This window comes from Pygocentrus nattereri, chromosome 17 (assembly GCF_015220715.1).
Source record: "Pygocentrus nattereri isolate fPygNat1 chromosome 17, fPygNat1.pri, whole genome shotgun sequence".
NCBI lineage: Eukaryota > Metazoa > Chordata > Actinopteri > Characiformes > Serrasalmidae > Pygocentrus > Pygocentrus nattereri.
The window spans coordinates 12,177,960-12,196,818 of NC_051227.1; the positions used below are offsets into that span (position 1 = coordinate 12,177,960).

The following is an 18,859-nucleotide window of genomic DNA, read 5'->3' on the forward strand; positions in this document are numbered from 1 at the left end:
TTTGATACTGTCATCAAGGTAACCTGTTCGTGGGCTCTGGGGCTACAGGTGGTCATGGACCCTAAAGGTCTAGTTACACACAGTGTCCCCAATTAAAAAAGCGTTGTTAATAAAGATGAACACACCACCACTGACACTCAACATCTCCCCAGGTGCAAGCTTAAATGAAGCTGAAGTTAGCTTATTGTCCACCAGGTCCTTTTCTGAATTATTCGGTCCACCTTAAATGGTGCCTTTTATCACCTGCGACCGCTGTGCCACTGGCAAATAGGACACCAGTTTCACATTAGGGCAAAATGTGAACGTAGCCCGTGTGATTTCTGACTAGAGCTTTCATTATACTGAGAAGGAAGCGGTGATGTCTAAGATATCTGTGTGAGCTTTTCTTCACAGCAGTAAAGCTCCTCGCTCGCTCCCTTTAGCATCATTACTCCTCTGGGAGATGGGAGGAGAGCATTACTTTGATAGAAGCACAGACAGAGCTGTTAACGTGGTGTAAATGCTGCTAACGTCCTTCAGGCGTCCTCTCTGTACACGACTGCATGCTCACTGTCTGGTTCTCTGCTGTGAGAACATGTTAACGAGCTAGTCTTCTGATGAGAGATTCGGATTTGGAAGTGATGGTTTGTTCCAACTGTTCCTCAGCCTTCCAGAATGTTTTCTCCATTTTAACCATCGCTGACTTGATTATAGCCTCACTTTTAAAGGGGATGTGCTTCATTTTTTTAAATTCTCTGCATAATTAAGTGGTTAAGATGTAATCGGAGTCATTCAGAGCGGTTTGATGTGAAATGCACCGAGTCAGAGCTGCTCACAGTGGTGGTGATAGGAACCAGACGCCCCCCCTCTAAAAGCTCCTCTCATAAAGTTCCTACATGAAATGGTTCTGAATTCACTGCCTGATGACTGAGACGCTGTTTTATGATAGTTTAGAGAACTTCAACTCCATTCATGGTGGAGGGAGACATGCAGGGCGCTGTGTGGCAAAATGGTCCCCAGAGAAATCGTATTATTCCAGATTTTCCACTATTTTCCATCATCAACATTCCATATAAACTCAGAAGACTCGTGTAGGTGCAACAGATGAAATCATGCAACAGAGGAAATTCTTAATATATTCAATTAAATAATTTATGAGTATTTTATTGATTTTAGTTTCTGCCGTTCAGAATAAGTATCAGTTATTCGAATGTCACCCACTAAAAGGTTAATAATTCACACTGTGTATTATTTTGTTAGTGCATTTGTAACAGTTATATAGTTATTACCAGTCATTAACAAGCATTATTAGATCATGATCAATTTGCTGCTTATTAGAAAATCTTCTTATTAAGTGTTGGTAAACATTGTAGCCCTGAGAAGAAGTAAATAATAGGCGTGCCAAAGTTAATATTTTAGTATATATTTTAATATATTCACGTCCATTAGTTCATTTTGCTAGTTTGACCCTTTAAACCATCCATCGTTTCAGCCTGAAGCTGAGCTGAGCATGCACTGTTTGTTTGTTTGATTGTTTGTTTGTTTGTTTATTGTTGCTGTGATTCCACAGCTTTGTTTTTCTCTCTAAATAGGCCTTGTAAATAGTGAGTTTCATTATGACTCTCCTATGAAAACCGTAGTTATTTCCAGCCACTGATATCTTGTGAATTTATCACCGAAGTACGTCAAGTCTGAAATATCACTTAAATGCGAAGAGGCGCTGGAGGACGCCTTTAACAGACGATACTGGACAGAATCCATACAGACAATTACCCTGCATCTATAATCTGATGAAAATGTCCGTACAGGGTGAGGTAGCAGTGACTTTCAATGATTTTTCCCTTAGAGATGAACAGGCCAGACACAGAACTCCATATATGGACATTACCCGGACTACAGAATGACTTCCCGATTTCAGACGTCTGTTTGAAGATGCTTAAATCAGAGAAGTATCCACTATACGTCCACCTTGATAGCCCCGTCCTCTATTCACACTACAGGACAGATTGGCTTTGGAGGTGAATTGGCTGACTGTCCAGTTGCTGGTCTGTTTATTAGCCGAGTGTGTGTGTGTAATGAATCACTGTGCTGCTCAGAGTCTTTAAACACACACACTCTGCTCCTCTTTGATGGTGTTTGTCTGAAGACTGCAGAAGCTTTATGGTGGATGCTGTAAGACAAGATAAGATAAGATAAGATAAGATAATCCTTTATTAGTCCCACAGCGGGGAAATTCACAGTATTACAGCAGCAGCAGAGTAACAGGAGTAAGGCACTCAGTAATAGAAATGGGAAACAATATAAACATTATAAATAATAAAAAATTTAAGTTAAATCTCTAGACTATTTACAACAGAATAAGAATAAGAATAAAAATAAGAGTTGCATAAGATCTGTATTGCATTTATGAACATATTGCACAATGAAAAAAGGGTATATTGTATGTGTGTATATTGTGAGTGTGTGTGGTCTACTAGGAGCAGTGCTGGTTGAACAGTCTCACAGCAGCAGGAAGGAAGGATCTGCGATAGCGCTCCTTCACACACTTGGGGTGAAGGAGCCGGTCACTGAAGGAACTGCCAGAGTCTCATGCATGGGGTGGGAGTAGTTCTCCAGCATGAATGCTAGCTTGTTCAGCATCCTCCTTTCTCCCACCGCCTTGACTGTGTCTAGAGGAGTTCTCAGGACAGAGCTGGCCCTCCTGATCAGTTTGTCCAGTTTCTTCCTGTCTGCAGTGGAGATGCTGCCGTCCCAGCAGACCACTCCATAGAGGATGGCTGATGCCACCACTGTGTCAAAAAAGGTCCTCAGGAGTGGCCCCTGCACTCCAAACGACCTCAGTCTCCTGAGCAGGTAGAGTCTGCTCTGTCCCTTCCTGTAAAGTGCAGCAGTGTTGTCTGACCAGTCCAGTTTATAGTTAAGGTGCACACCCAGGTACCTATTAGAGTCCACTCTTTCAATGGCCGTTCCCTGGATGTTCACTGCTGGAGGCGGATGTGGGCGCCTGCGGAAATCCACCACCAGTTCTTTGGTCTTCCCCGCATTGATCTGTAGGTGATTCCACAGACATCAGTCCACAAAGTCCTGAATCAGTTCTCTGTACTCTCTGTCGTCCTCATTTGTGCTGCGGCCGACGATCGCCGAGTCATCAGAGAACTTCTGTAGGTGGCAGTTTGGTGAGTTGTACACAAAGTCTGCAGTGTACAGGGTGAAGAGGAACGGTGCTAACACCATTCCCTTCGGGGCCCCTGTGTTACAGACCACCATGTCAGACACACAGTCCCTTGTCCTCACATACTGTGGACGGTTGGTGAGGTAGTCCAGGATCCAGTGCGTTAGGTGTTGGTCCACCCTTGCCTGTTCCAGCTTGTCCTTCAGGAGCCCAGGCTGTATGGTGTTGAAAAAACTGGAGAAATCAAAGAACATGATTCTCACAGTGCACCCAGGTTTCTCCAGGTGAGAAAGAGCTCCATGCAGCAGGTAGATGATGGCATCATCCACCCCGATGCCAGGCTGGTAGGCAAACTGAAGTGGGTCCATAGATGAGCTCACCATAGGGCAGAGTTGTCTAAGGACCAGCCTAGACCTGGTATAACTATGGAAATGGGTGTAGACCTGGTGTAACTATGGAAATGGGTGTAGACCTGGTGTAACTATGGAAATGGGTGTAGACCTGGTGTAACTATGGAAATGGGTGTAGACCTAGTGTAACTATGGAAATGGGTGTAGACTTAATGTAACTATGGAAATGGGTGTAGACCTGGTATACCTATGGAAATGAGTGTATACCTAGTGTTACCATGGAAATGGGTATAGACCTAGTGTAACTGTGAAAATGGGCGTAGACTTTGTGTAACAGCTGACATGGGTGTAGTGTGACCTTGGAAATGGGAGTATCCCACTGCTCCATATATCAGTTCTACAGTTCAGATGGATGTTTTTCAGTCTGCCTTGTTATGATTCTATCATCTGGATTGTGAAAGCTGGGCAGTAAAATTAGGTCTGCACTATTTACAGATTCTCCAACATGATCTAGCTCACTTTAAACATGGAGGAGCCACAAAAATTTGGACCTCTAAAAATGCCCCATCCACCTTTATCTAGTGAAAACTGTACTTGTGTCAACTCCTGAATTTTGAATAAGAGGCTGAGATGCTTCAATGTATTTCTAAGACCAATATATTCAGTGTATTTGATGCATATGTGACATTTCTAATTTCAAAAAATGAAGTGGAAAACCTGTTTAAAGGATCCTTAGTTGGTTTGTGAGTCAGTGTGGTGAAGATTGAGGATGGAGGTCGAAGCTTTAGGACTTGTTTAACACTGTTTTGGTCTCTGAATAATTCTATATTTTTGTAGCTTTTATTCAGAAATCTGATAAAAGGTAAAAATAAAGGTTCATGACAAACAAACAACTGTCCAGACTTGTGTGTGGTGCTGTGTCCATCTCTAAATTGCCCTCCTGCGCTTCTAAGACAGGAATAAAGAAATGTGTTGTGTGATGTGCTTTTATGAGCAGGCGAGGTCGGACTGGGGTCGGCCTTGATGTGAGACGCCGTGTAATGAAATCTTTTTTCTTGAGAGCGGCCTCTGAAATGACTTTTCTCTTTTTGCTTGTTTTCTTAAATGTGATATTTTGTTCCCATTTGCTTTGAGGTCACTTCAGAGAAAAAGGAAAATAAAAGCTCACTTTGATTTTTTGTCTGAGTCTAAATTTGTAGGATTGCAGGATATGAGACTTTTGATCTGGACTGGTCTGTATGTATTCTGCTGGAGAGAGCTACAACCCCAATTCCAATGAAGTTGGGACGTTGTGTAAAACATAAATAAAAACAGAATATGATGATTTGCAAATCCTTTTCAACCTATATTCAATTGAATACACTACAAAGACAAGATATTTAATATTCAAACGGATATATTTTATTGTTTTTTGCAAATATTCACTCATTTTGAATTTGATGGCTGCAACACGTTCCAAAGAAGTTGGGACAGGGGCGTGTTCACCACTGTGTTACATCACCTTTCCTTTTAACAACACTCAAGCGTTTGGGAACTGAGGGCACTAATTGTTGAAGCTTTGTAGGTGGAATTCTTTCCCATTCTTGCTTGATGTACAACTTCAGTTGCTCAACAGTCCGGGGTCTCCATTGTCATATTTTGCACTTCATAATGCGCCACACATTTTCAATGGGAGACAGGTCTGGACTGCAGGCAGGTCAGTCTAGTACCCACAGTCTTTTACGACGAAGCCACGCTGTTTGTTATAACACATGCAGAATGTGGCTTGGCATTGTCTTGCTGAAATAAGCAGGACGTCCCTGAAAAAGACGTTGCTTGGATGGCAGCATATGTTGCTCCAAAACCTCTATGTACCTTTCAGCATTAATGGTGCCTTCACAGATGTGCAAGTTACCCATGCCATGGGCACTAACACACCCCCATGCCATCAGAGATATGCTGGCTTTTGAACTTTTGTGCTGATAACAATCCGGACAGTCCTTTTCCTCTTTGGCCCGGAGGACACAACGTCCATGATTTCCAAAAACAATTTGAAATGTGGACTCGTCAGACCACAGGACACTTTTCCACTTTGCGTCAGTCCATCTCAGATGATCTCGGGCCCAGAGAAGCCGGCGGCGTTTCTGGGTGTTGTTGATATCTGGCTTTTGCTTTGCATGGCAGAGTTTTAACTTGCACTTGTAGATGGAGCGACGAACTGTGTTCACTGACAGTGGTTTTCTGAAGTGTTCCTGAGCCCATGTGGGAATATCCGTTACAGAATGATGTCGGTTTTTAATGCAGGGCTGCTTGAGGGATCGAAGGTCACGGTCCTTCAATGTTGGTTTTCTGCCTTGCCGCTTACTTGCAGAGATTTCTCCAGATTCTGTGAATCTTTTGATGATATTATGGACTGTAGATGATGAAATCCTTAAATACCTTGCAATTGCATGTTGAGAAACGTTCTTAAACTGTTGGACTATTTGCTCACGCAGTTGTTCACAAAGTGGTGAACCTCACTCCATCCTTGCTTGTGAACGACTGAGCCTTTCAGGGATGCTCCCTTTACACCAAATCATGACACCTGTTTACAATTAGCCTGTTCACCTGTGGAATGTTCCAAACAGGTGTTTTTTGAGCATTCCTCAGCTTTCCCACTCTTTTGCTGCTCCTGTCCCAACTTCTTTGGAATGTGAACTTTAAATATCTTGTCTTTGTAGTGTATTCAATTGAATATAGGTTGAAAAGGGTTTGCAAATAATCGTATTCTGTTTTTATTTATGTTTTACACAACGTCCCAACTTCATTGGAATTGGGGTTGTAGTTTAAAAATGTTTTTTGAAAACTTTTATTTCATTTATTTATTTATTTTTTTAGATTTTTAAAAAATAATATTCAAATATCCAAATATGGCGTGTTTTATGTGCAGGTGTGGCATTGAGGTGTGTTTTGTGTGCAGGTGTGTGGCATTGAGGTGTGTTTTATGTGCAGGTGTGTTGTGTTGAGGTGTGTTTTATGTGCAGGTGTGTTTTATGTGCAGGTGTGTGGCATTGAGGTGTGTTTTATGTGCAGGTGTGTTTTATGTGCAGGTGTGTGGTGTTGAGGTGTGCTTTATGTGTTGGTGTGTAAAGATGTTGTTTGTACAGGTACAGGTATGTAAGGTAATGTAAAGTTGTTGTTGTTGTTGTTGTTGTTGTTGTTTTTTGTGCAGGTGTACAGCGTGCAGGCTCGGACGGCCAGAATAAGGTGGACACCCCCTGCCGGCCTTCAGAACAGAGACAGGCTCAGTAACGGTCACCCGTACACCTGCACCTACGAGGTCACAATATCAGACAAAGGCCGCGACGGGAAGTTCCGCCTCATCTACAGGTAAGACCAAACAAAGTTAAAGGGAAACTCCACCCTAAAGTTACACTTTTATATTTGCCCGGTCAGGTCCATCTTAGGGGGTAGCGGGGCCTGAAGTCGGTCACCTCATGCTGGCCAGTCTGACGTGAATCCACTGTAGACGTCACTTTAGCTACATTAGATGACTATCTTCTAAATCACATGCTCTGGTGTTTGTGAAGATGTCTCATTAAAATGCAATCAAAACACTCCTATTAATCGCTGACGCCGTGTACACCAGCTGTGAGCAGAGGATCTCCACCACCAAACAATCTGCTTATTTACATGTACGTGAATAAATATTAGATGTAATTGTGGGTCGGATGGTTAGGAATAAGCAAATACAGTAAATCAGTGTTAAAATAATAGAAATTACATTATTAGCTGCATTATTTATCCAGGTTAGCTGTATTATTGGCCCACTAAGGCCGGTCGGTTAACTAAGTAACCAGTGTTATCTGCTAAATTGCTTTTCTATTATAATAATTAGAAATACTTATTATTTTATTATTTTGTAATGGTTTAGTTTCATTTACAGTATGAAGTTTTTATCTAATATATCTCAATAAATCAAGTTGATGTGCCGATAATAGACAGGAAGGCGAGGATGCTCTCCCATTTTAGTTGTTTTCTGGTAGTGGTTTGTTTACGTTGTGCTGACCTGCACACTTGCTATGGGCATCCTCAAGGCTTTGCATCATGATGCAATACTACCCTGGACACTCGCTTGCTCTTAGGACACGGTGAGTCCTGAGCCCTGACTGGAAGGTTATTCCAAAGCTGTGGTCTCCAGATAAAGCTCTTCCCCCTGCTGTAGCTTCTAGGTTCTAATTGAGTGCCAGCTTTCTGTGATCTGAGTGGGTTTGACAAGTTCATAATAGGACAGAAGTTCACTCAGGTACTGAGGGGAAAGAGGACCACCCGGTTTTATATCATACCACGGTTTTATATTATAATAGCAGAACTCTGGCTGTCACATTCACAAGTTTTTGGACCAGGAGGAAGGACATTTGTTTTGGTTGAAGTTAGTCTTTTGGATATATATATATATATATATATATATATATATATATATATATATATATATATATATTTAGCAAATCAACGAAAACACACAATTTAACCAGGATGCCCAAATTTTGCACATGACCGTATACACAGTTCTTTGTCATCAGCACAGCAGTGGACACTGATACCATATTTACAGATTAGAGTATCCAGTGGTAAAAGGTGTAATAAAAACAGTAGTGGTCCTAGAACAGAGCCTTGTGGGACACCACGTATTACCTTGAATGAAATGAAAAATGGAGATATAAGGGTTTGTCCATACAGCAGCAAAATGTTATACACACCATATGGCCAAAGTATGTGGACACCTATCCTAAGTATTGAGCTCAGGTGTTTCAGCCACACACATTGTTAACAAGTGTATAAAATCAAACACATAGCCTTGAAGCCTCCATAGACATACACTGGCAGTACAGGGCCACGCTGAAGAGCTCAGTGACTTTGAATAAGGCTCTGTCATAGGATGCCACCTCTGCCATGAGTCAGTTCATGAAATTTCTGTCCTGCTAGATCTGCCCTGGACAACTGTAAGTGCTATTATTGTGAAATGGAGCAACAATGGCTCAGCCATGAAGTGGTAGACAGTCCCTCTCGTTCAACATCAGCGTCTGACCTCACAAATGCTCTTCTGGATGAATGGGGACAAATTCTCACAAACTCTCTCCCTAGAAGAATGGAAGCTGATATGATATGAAATGCTCTTTTGACTGAATGGACACAAATTCCTAGACACTCTCCAAAATCTTGGAGAAGCTCTTCAGAAGAGTGGAAGCTGTTATAGTTGCAAAGGGGGACCAACTCCATATTAATTCCCATGGGTTTAGAATGGGACATCCAGCAAGCTCACATAGGTGTGATGGGCATGTGTTCACATACTTTTGGCCATATAGTGTGTTTTAGAATCTGTGTGCACATTTATTTTTTTTAGCATATTAGCAGCAGGTAGTAGGAAAATGTGTTTGAAACGTTAAAGTGAAACATTTCCAAAGTTATTCTGTAGTGTTTCTGTGATTCTGTGAAGTCTTATGTGGGGATGAAATGGAGATGCATCTTATTTAGAACATTTTACCTGAAGAACGGGTAATCTAGTCACTTTTTTCCTGTGAGTTGAACAGCTTGAAGTAATATGGTTGAAGAACATGTCTCCAATTCAGATCAGTTCTGACTGGAATTTTGCATAAATATTTTGCTTAATCAAAAGCAATTAGAGCTTCAGAGAAGTTTATTCATGGTGCTCCTTAAGTGCCTTTAAGCCTTATAAGTTATATAATAATAAGATATTAATAGCAAAATGTTCTCATACATTATATTGCCAAAAGTATTTGCTCATCTGGCTTCACACGCATATGAACTTGAGTGACACCCTATTCTTAATCCATAGGGTTTAATATGATGTCGGCCCACCCTTTGCAGGTATAACAGCTTCAACTCTTCTGGGAAGGCTTTCCACAAGGGTTAGGAGTGTGTTTATGGGAATTTTTGACCGTTCTTCCAGAAGCACATTTGTAAGGTCAGACTGATGTTGAACGAGAAGGCCTGGCTCACAGTCTCCACTCTGATTCATCCCAAAGGTGTTCTATCGGGTTGAGGTCAGGACTCTGTGCAGGCCAGTCAAGTTCTTCCACACCAAAATGGCTCATCCATGTCTCTATGGACCTTGCTTTGTGCACTGGTGTGCAGTCATGTTGGAACAGGAAGGGGCCGTCCCCAAACTCTTCCCACAAAGTTGGGAGCAGGAAATTGTCCAAAATCTCTTGGTGCTGAAGCTTTAAGAGTTCCTTTCACTGGAACTAAGGGGCCGAGCCCAACTCCTGAAAAACAACCCCACACCATAATCCCCCCTCCACCAAACTTTACACTCAGCACAATGCAGTCAGACAAGTACCGTTCTCCTGGCAACCGCCAAACCCAGACTCATCCATCGGATTGACAGATGGAGAAGTGTGATTGGTCACTCCAGAGAACAGGTCTCCACTGCTCTAGAGTCCAGTGGAGGCGCTTTACACCACTGCATTCCACACTTTGCATTGCGCTTGGTGATGTAAGGCTTGGATGCAGCTGCTCGGCCATGGAAACCCATTCCATGAAGCTCTCTACGCTGTTCTTGAGCTGATCTGAAGGCCATATGAAGTTTAGAGGTCTGTAGTGATTGACTCTGCAGAAAGTTGGCAACCTCTGTGCACTATGCCCCTCAGCATCCACTGACCCCGCTCTGTCATTTTACGTGGCCGACCACTTCGTGGCTGAGTTGCTGTCGTTCCCAATCGCTTCCACTTTGTTATAATCCCACTGACAGTTGACTGGAATATTTAGTAGTGAGGAAATTTCATGACTGGACTTGCACAGGTGGCGTCCGATCACGGTACCACGCTGGAATTCACTGAGCTCCTGAGAGCGACCCATTCTTTCACTAATGTCTGTAGAAGCAGTCTGCAGGCCTAGGGGCTTGGCTTTATACACCTGTGGCCATGGAAGTGACTGGAACACCTGAATTCAATGATTTGGTGGGTGACTGAATACTTTTGGCAATATAGTGTACGTTAATTATCCCTATCTTGACAAGTGTAGATTATACCCTTTCCATTCTTACCAGTGTAAGTTAGATAGTGTTATATATTATATAATATTATATATTTTATTATAATTTGAGTTTTATTAAAACGTATTGTGTGTTCAGTCTCGTTTTGCAGAATGAAAACATTTTAAAATATTTTTGTTCATTTTGGACCTTAAAACAAACAAATAATTCAGACGTTCAGACCCAAATCTAATTCTTTACAGAACTTCTGTGTAATTAGTTCTCTAATTATGTGTTTGTATGTAAGTACCTGTGAGGGTTCTTCTGCCGTGTACGACTAACTGTTCAGCAGTGTTTTAACCATGTTCCTTCATGTGTGATGTGTTTCAGTGGTGAGGAGCTGGAGTGCACGCTGAAGGATCTCAGACCCGCTACAGATTACCACGTACGGTACGACTGCAGAAAACCTTATTATTATTCTTCAACTTAATATCGAAGCGTTACCAGTTTGGATAAAGTTTCAAAGCACCTGATTAAATGTGTTTTTCTGAATGTATTGTCGCTTTTAACGCAAGGTTGTTCTGGAAAAGACAAAAGTTAATTGCTTTTTTGATTGAATGTAATATAAATAGGTTATTTTCAGTTATATATACACACACACACACACACACACACAGACGTCTTCAGTGCAGTCTGTTCATCATTAGCAGTTGTGTACAGAAGTATTGATCAGTTGTGGTCCGTTAGTTCTGTTTAATTGATCTCAGTACGTCATTCAGCAGTAAAGGTCAGTGTGATGCATGTATCTGCCTCTCTGCCCCGAACAGAGTGAGACTAGTTACAGTTCTACTCAAAAGTTTGGACACACCTGCTCATCAAGGGTTTTACTTATTTCTTTTTTTTCTATCAACTGTTTATTGGGTTTTACATTATTTGCCATAATATAAAAAATACAAGAATATACAAAAGTACAGAGTCCGGGCTAACAGTATAATACAAACAGTAAAATAAAATTAAAATAAAATTTAATTAATAAATTTAATTTTAAAATTTAATTAAACTTAATATAGAAAGTATAAAAACAGTTTCTTCTTCCAGTGCTGTGTCTGAACAGAGAAGGGACAAAACATAATAGGATGTTCAGTTGTACAGATGAGCGCCTAGAAAGAGCTTCAGTTGGCCTTTTCCAGATACAGTTGTAAAGGGGACCAAATTCTGATAAATCTTTCTGAGTTCTGGTGCAACTCGTAAGTTAGTTTTTCCATAGGTAACCATTTGTCAATCTGCTTCAGCCACATCTTTTTGGATGGAATGTCAGTTTTTGACCATAATAACAGAATACACTTTCTGGCGAGATAGAATAAAATATGTAAAATACTAATGGTATCCTTGTCCAGTGAGGGATCCACAGCATTTAAGAGATACACTTCTGGAGACATAGCAAATTGTATGCCAGTTATTTCTTGTATGGCCAAATGAATCTCCCTCCAGTAATTCTGTAGTTTGACACATGACCAGTAAACATGTAGAACCGTGCCCACATCGGCAGAGCATTTAAAGCACATGTTTGAGGTGTTAGGGAATATCCTGTGCAGACGGACTGGGGTAAGATACAGCCTATGAAAAAGTTTAAAGTTTTGTTCATGGACGTTAGTAGAAGTACATTTAGGAAAGATCCAATTACAAATATTTGACCAGACATCATCATCAAACGTCAGTCCTAGATCTTTCTCCCATGTTAGCTTAAGACTATCATAATGTGAAGAGTCCATATTGGATAGAGTTGTGTAAAGGTTTGAGATTCTACTTTCTGAACTGTTCGAGGTGATCTGACTCTCCAATTCATTGAGTTGAAATCTAAACTTGCCCCCTTTCTGGCATGATTGGATAAAGTGTCTGATTTGAAAGAAATTGTAAAGCTCAGTGTTAGGGAGTCCAAATAATGCTTTGAGTTGTTCAAATGAGTTTAAAACTCCAGCTGTAAATAAACTGGAAAAATCCTCTATGCTCCTTAATTTCCAATTGTTAAGCCCAATGTCCCCAAACTGGGGTGGTAGATCTGGATTCAGGGTGAGTGCTGACCATAAAGAGATACATTTAGGGATTTTCATATATTTTCTAGCATCTCTCCAAGAAAGCAATGTGTTGTACACTACAAAATTATCTAAGAGAGATGGTATTTTATCAAAATTATATATAAAGGGTAAAGAAATTGGGGATCTCGGATGACACATAAACATTTCGATGTTAACCCATAGTGAGTCTGGTCTGTTCGAAAACCAACTACACATCTGTTTCGCTTGGGCTGCCCAGAAATATAGATTTAAATTTGGTAGGGATGCGCCCCCTAGACTTTTAGGTTTTAGAAGGATGGAGAATTTCAATCTGGGTTTTTTATTATCCCAAATAAATCTGCTTATTAATATGTTTACCTTTTTGAAAAATATGGGTCAAATGGCAGGGCAGGTTTTGAAATAGATAAAGCAGTCTAGGTAGGATGTTCATCTTGATTACATTAATTCTGCCAAAAAATGTAATAGGCAAACATGACCATTCCGTTAAATTTTCCTTTATGGTTTCTAAAATAGGGGAATAACTGGACCTATACAAATTACTCAGGTCAGGAGTAATTGTTATACCAAGGTACCGAAATCCCATATTTGTAAACTGGAATGGGGTATTTAGTTTAATATAATCTGGGGCATTTATCTGGATAGCTGTAGATTTGCCAAAATTGATTTTATAACCTGATAACACACTATAGTTAGAGATTAAGTTTATAATTTCAGGAACAGATGTCGCTGGGTTCTTTAAATATAAAAGTATATCGTCAGCGAATAATGAGATGCGGTGATCCGAATCTCCCACTGAGACTCCTGCAATAACGGGACTAGATCTGATGTATTCAGCGAGGGGTTCTGTCACTAGGGCATACAACAGAGGTGAGAGAGGGCAGCCCTGACGACATCCTCTTCTAATTGAAAAACTATCAGATAAAAGATTGTTTGTGTTTATAGAGTCCCTGGGGTCTGAATACAATAGTTTAACTATATTTATAAAATTATTCCCTAACCCAATTTTCTCCATTAGAGCAAAGAGAAACTTCCACTCAACCCTGTCAAACGCTTTCTCAGCATCTAGGGAAACAATTAAAACAGGGTCTTTTCTTTTGCTAAGAAGATTTATAATATTAAGAAGACGGCGAACGTTATCGGATCCATATCTAGATTTAATGAACCCTGTCTGATCTGGTTTAATGATGTATGGAAGAAGTTTTTCCAGTCGGCAGGACAGAGCTTTGGTTAGGATTTTATAGTCTACATTAAGAAGACTAATCGGTCGAAAGGAAGCGCATTCTGTTGAATTTTTGCCCTTTTTTAACAATAAACTAATGTGGGCCATCTTCCATGAGCCAGGAATAGAATTTTCTTGAAGAATATTATTAACCATGGGCATAAAGATGGGGCATAAGTCTGGCCAAAACTTCTTGTAGAATTCGATTGTAAAGCCATCAGGGCCAGGTGTTTTACCCGAGGGCATGGCACTAATAGCATCCCAGATCTCCTCTGGTGTAAAAGGGGTATTCAGAAAGGTCCGATATTCCTCTGAAACTCCAGGAAGGGATATGCTATCTAAATAGTTTGAAATATCCGAGTGCGAGCTATTACAATCTGAGGTATAAAGCAATTTGAAAAAATCACAGAAGGTGTCATTAATTATGCGTGGGTCGTAAGTAATATTGCCAGAGGAAGTTTTAATGGCTTTTATAGATCGATCGGCCTGTTGTACTTTAAGCTGATGAGCTAATAAACGGCTGGGTTTATTTCCGAATTCATAGTATTTTTGCTTAGAAAAAAGTTACAATTTGGAGATATGGTGGGTGTATTGGAGGTTAAGTTTTAATCTAGCATTTACAAGTGAGGACCAGGTTATATTTGACTGTGTTTGTTTATGTTGTTCCTCTAGTTGCACAATTTCAGCTTCCAAATTTTTCTGGATTTCGGCTCTGAGTTTTTTCTGGCGAGATGCATAAGAAATCAAGTGACCTTGCAAAGTGGCCTTGAGAGCATCCCATTTAATTGCACTAGTAACTGGAGAGTTGCCGTTGTCATGCCAATAATCCGAAATTCTGTCTTTAACATAGAAATAAAACTCTTCTTTATTTAATAAGAACGTATTAAATCGCCACTGAGGTGTTTTTAATGATGTTAAATTTAATGCGATATTTAAATATACTGGACTGTGATCGGATAATAAGATAGGGCCGATTTGACAGTCCTTTACCATATATATAGAGTTGGTAGGAATAAAAAAGTAATCAAGCCTTGAATAGGAGCCATGGGGGTGAGAATAAAATGTATAATCCCTAGACATGGGATGCAGTTCTCTCCAGATGTCTATCAGGCCAGACTGGGCACTCATATGTCGAAGTACTTCAGAAGATTTACAATTAACCATAGGCAATCATAGGCAATGAAGAAGACTTGTCCAGACCGGCATCCAATATGCAATTAAAATCGCCACCCAGGAATCCAAGGCCCTTGCAAGATTCATTGAATAATAAAATTAAATGTGACATAAATTTTGGGTCATCTTCATTAGGTGCATGTGTCCAAAATTGTAATATGTTGTCCAAATATGAAGCCTGTAAGCAAAGTATATCTACCTTCTGTATCTTTTCTCTCTGACTCCAAAATGAAAGGAATATGTTTGTGTATGAGTATAGCTGTACCTCTCTTCTTAGAGCTATAGGATGATGAATAAATCTGGCCAACCCAGTCCCTCTTGAGTTTTAAATGTTCCTGAGCAGATAGATGCGTTTCTTGCAATAAGGCTATATCAGCCTTTTGTTTTTTAAGAAATGTAAGAATTTTTTTCCTCTTCACAACATCCCCTATGCCCTTCACATTCCACGTAACAAGTTTAAGCGTACTATTCATGTCAACACTGTAGTAAGAGCAAAAATCAAGATATATGGCATAATATTTACAAAAACAAATGAAGAGACACAACCCCTCGGACTAATGAACAAAAACCATAGGCAGAAAACCCCATTCCCAACAACAAGAACACTGTAAACCACCCCCCTCCCCGGCCTCATCCCCAAATGATAAGGCACACCCTGAAACGAAAAGGCACCACCGATGTAACGTGGGGGTCTGGTGATGCCGTAAATCGACATACCTGGCAACCTCGAAGCCACAACAGCCGCACAGGACCTACAGTCCCATCCACCCTCAAATAAAGACATGTAAAGTCACCGGTGGGAGTGAGAACTATGAAAAAAACGTTCAAAATAAAACTCCCATCTCACTGCATCTAAATTCAAATAAAGCCCCACCGGTAAAATAGACATTCCACCTCTATAAAGGAATTTGCATTGAAATGGGCTCAGTCCAAGTCATTATCAAGGGAAGCAATGAACTTGCGTGCTGATTCTAAGTTGTCAAACAACTGTACTTTCCCATCGCGAACACACCAGAGCTTGGCTGGGTAGGCGAAACCGCGGTACATGCCTCGCTGAGCCAGAGCCTTCACTTCAGCCTCGAATTCGCGCCGCCTGCGTAGAACTTATTCCGATAAGATCAGTGTAGAAGCGAAGGCTTGACCCGTTGTGAGAGACTGAACGTTTCTCCAGTGCGGCTCGTAGGATGACCTCTTTTGTAGTGAACCGTAAAAAGCAGACCAGGACGCTCCGTGGCGTGCTCCTGGACCGAGATGCTGAAGTCGGAAATCTATGAGCCCGTTCAATTTCAATGGGTAGGGCGCCGGCAGGAAGATCCAGGCAAGAGGGAATCTGGAGTTGGAGAAACTCTGCCAAGGGGACATTTCCCTCTGCATTTTCCGTTAAGCCGACAAGTTTAAGGTTTTTCCTTCTCCCGCGGTTTTCTAAGTCGTCGACTTTCGCCTGTAAGGACTCCGCTGTTTTGGCCAGTTTGGTGAGTTGGGCTTTGTGGTTGTTTAGCGTTCCTCTGCTGCCGAGAGTCGGTTTTCAGCTTCCTCCAGTCTGCCTTCTGTGGCAGTAACTCGTGTCACCAAAGTAGATAACAAGGCCTCCACCGAGGAGACCGAACCAGCAATATCTTGAAGACGGCCCTCTATATTATCCAGACGACAACCGATAGATCTGAGTTCAGTGAGGAGAGCGGCCATATTTGATTGCGTATTAGCATAGACATTAGTCTCGTCCCCCTCAGCAGATTCCGGAACTTGCTTTTTCTTGTCTTTGAGTCTCTGGGACCACGTTGTTGAAAAAATTGGAAAATCTTTGTCCCCAGATGTATCAGCCATAGTTACATCGATATTAGGACTGTAGTAAAGAAATTAAGCCGAGGTGGAAAACAAATAAAGAGAGGTATAGGGACGGAACGAAGGGTCTAAGCGGCCATCTCCGACCTGGTCAGGCTCCTCCCCTCTTTACTTATTTCTTAATAAAAAGTTATCAAAGCATTGAATAACAAAAGGAATAGCACACTGAGTGAAAAGCGATTTTGCTGTTTTGTTCTGATGGCGATGATGCCCATTAGTTTATACATTACGTTTGGTCCATATATTAATTCATAAACCTTAACAAATGTAACATTTCGCTGCTATTGGATCAAAACCTCGTATCTCCATTTTTGTGGAGTTTTTAGCATAATTTGAAAATACCCATAGCCCTACATGTCGTGTGTAAATTTCATGATGAATGGACCAAAACAAATGACCTAAAATTACTTGGAAAATCATCTGGTTCCATTGACTTACATTAAAAACAGAGTATGTTTTTACCTTCACCTGTAAACTTTCAGTTTTGGAGAGACGATGTTTTTGATCCGATAACAACGATATGCGAAGAATATTAGAATAACAAAAGTACATAATAATAGTAATAACATTAAACAACATTAATAATAATCATAAAAGTAATCATTTAAATGTATATCGCTTTATAAATTACAGTTGCTTTTTGCATTCAGAAATTGGAATTTATGATAGAAATATTATAATAGGTATAATAATAATGATGATAACGGTAATAATAAATGATCACTGTTGTAATAATTTAAACACACAGTTTTGTGCAAAAGTTACAAATAACATAAATACAGTAAGTAGCAGTTTTCTGTATTATATTTATTCATGTATGTGTTTTTCCCCCACAGAGTGAACGCGGTGTGTAATTCGTTTAAAGGCTCATGTTCAGAGATTGGAACATTTACAACACACAGCAGCAGCCCAGACTGTCCTTCACCCCTGAAACTCACCCACCGCACCAAAAACTCCCTCACACTGCAGTGGAAGGTAGGACACACATGCTTAACACGGCGTGGCCAAAAGTATGTGGACACCTGACCATCACACCCATATGAGCTTGTTGGACATCCCATTCTAAACCCATCGGCATTAATATAGAGTTGGTCCCCCTTTGCAACTATAACAGCTTCCACTCTTCTGAAGAGCTTCTCCAAGATTTTGGAGAGTGTCTGTAGGAATGTGTGTCCATTCAGTCAAAAGAGCATTTGTGAAGTCAGACGCTGATGTTGGACAAGAAGGCCTGGCTCACAATATCCGTTCTAGTTCATCCCAAAGGTGTTCAGTGGGGTTGAGGTCAGGGCTCTGTGAGGGCCACTGGAGTTCCTTCACACCAAACTGGTCACTCCATATCTTTATGGAGCTGCTTTGTGCTCAGGGTCTCAGTCCTGCTGGAACAGGAAAGGCTCTTCCCCGAACTGCTGACCCAAAGCTGGAAGCTTAACGGTGTAAAATGTCTTTGTGCTGTAGCATCAACATCACCCTTCACTGGAACCAAGAGCCCAAACCCTGAAAAACAGCCCAGCCCATCATCCCTCCTCCACCAAACTTTACTGTTGGTACTATGCAGTCCGGTAGGTAACATTCTCCTGACATCCACCAAACCCAGATTCATCATTAGACTGACAGAGTCCAGTGGCGGGAATTTACACCGCTCCAGCCAACACTTGGAATTGCACATAGTGATCTTAGGCTTGTGTGCGGCTGTTCGGCCATGGAAACCTGTTTCATGAAGCTCCTAACATGAGTGTCCATGGTCTGCAACTTTATGGCTGAGCTGTTGCTCCTATATGCTTCCATTGCACAATAATAGCACTTATAGTTGTCATCACATTTAAAGTCACTAAGCTCTTTAGTGTGACCCTCTACTGCCAGTGTTTGTCTACGGAGGCTGCAAGGCTATGTGCTTGATTTTATACACCTATTAGCAATGGGTGTGGCAGAAACATCTGAACTCAGTAATTGGGAAGGGTGCACACATACTTTTGGCCATATATAATGCTCATTTTTTAAAGGCGATAATATTGTATTGACCATTTTGTTGTGAAATAAACTCTTCGTGAGCCAGTTTCTTATTGGTTATATGCTAGAACAGTGTTCTTATAATATAAT

At 40.9% G+C, this 18,859-nt stretch overlaps 1 protein-coding gene across 2 annotated transcripts in view; it reads left to right on the forward strand.

Moving 5' to 3' along the window:
- The window catches only part of fndc3ba (fibronectin type III domain containing 3Ba), a 228,081-nt gene that overhangs the window by 154,576 nt on the left and 54,646 nt on the right, over positions 1-18,859 (forward strand). For both annotated transcript variants that reach the window (XM_037546630.1, XM_037546631.1), the window contains exons 8-10: positions 6,692-6,849; positions 10,844-10,903; positions 17,599-17,737. In XM_037546630.1, the coding sequence (XP_037402527.1) occupies positions 6,692-6,849; positions 10,844-10,903; positions 17,599-17,737 (357 nt within the window). The remainder of the gene's footprint in view (positions 1-6,691; positions 6,850-10,843; positions 10,904-17,598; positions 17,738-18,859) is intronic.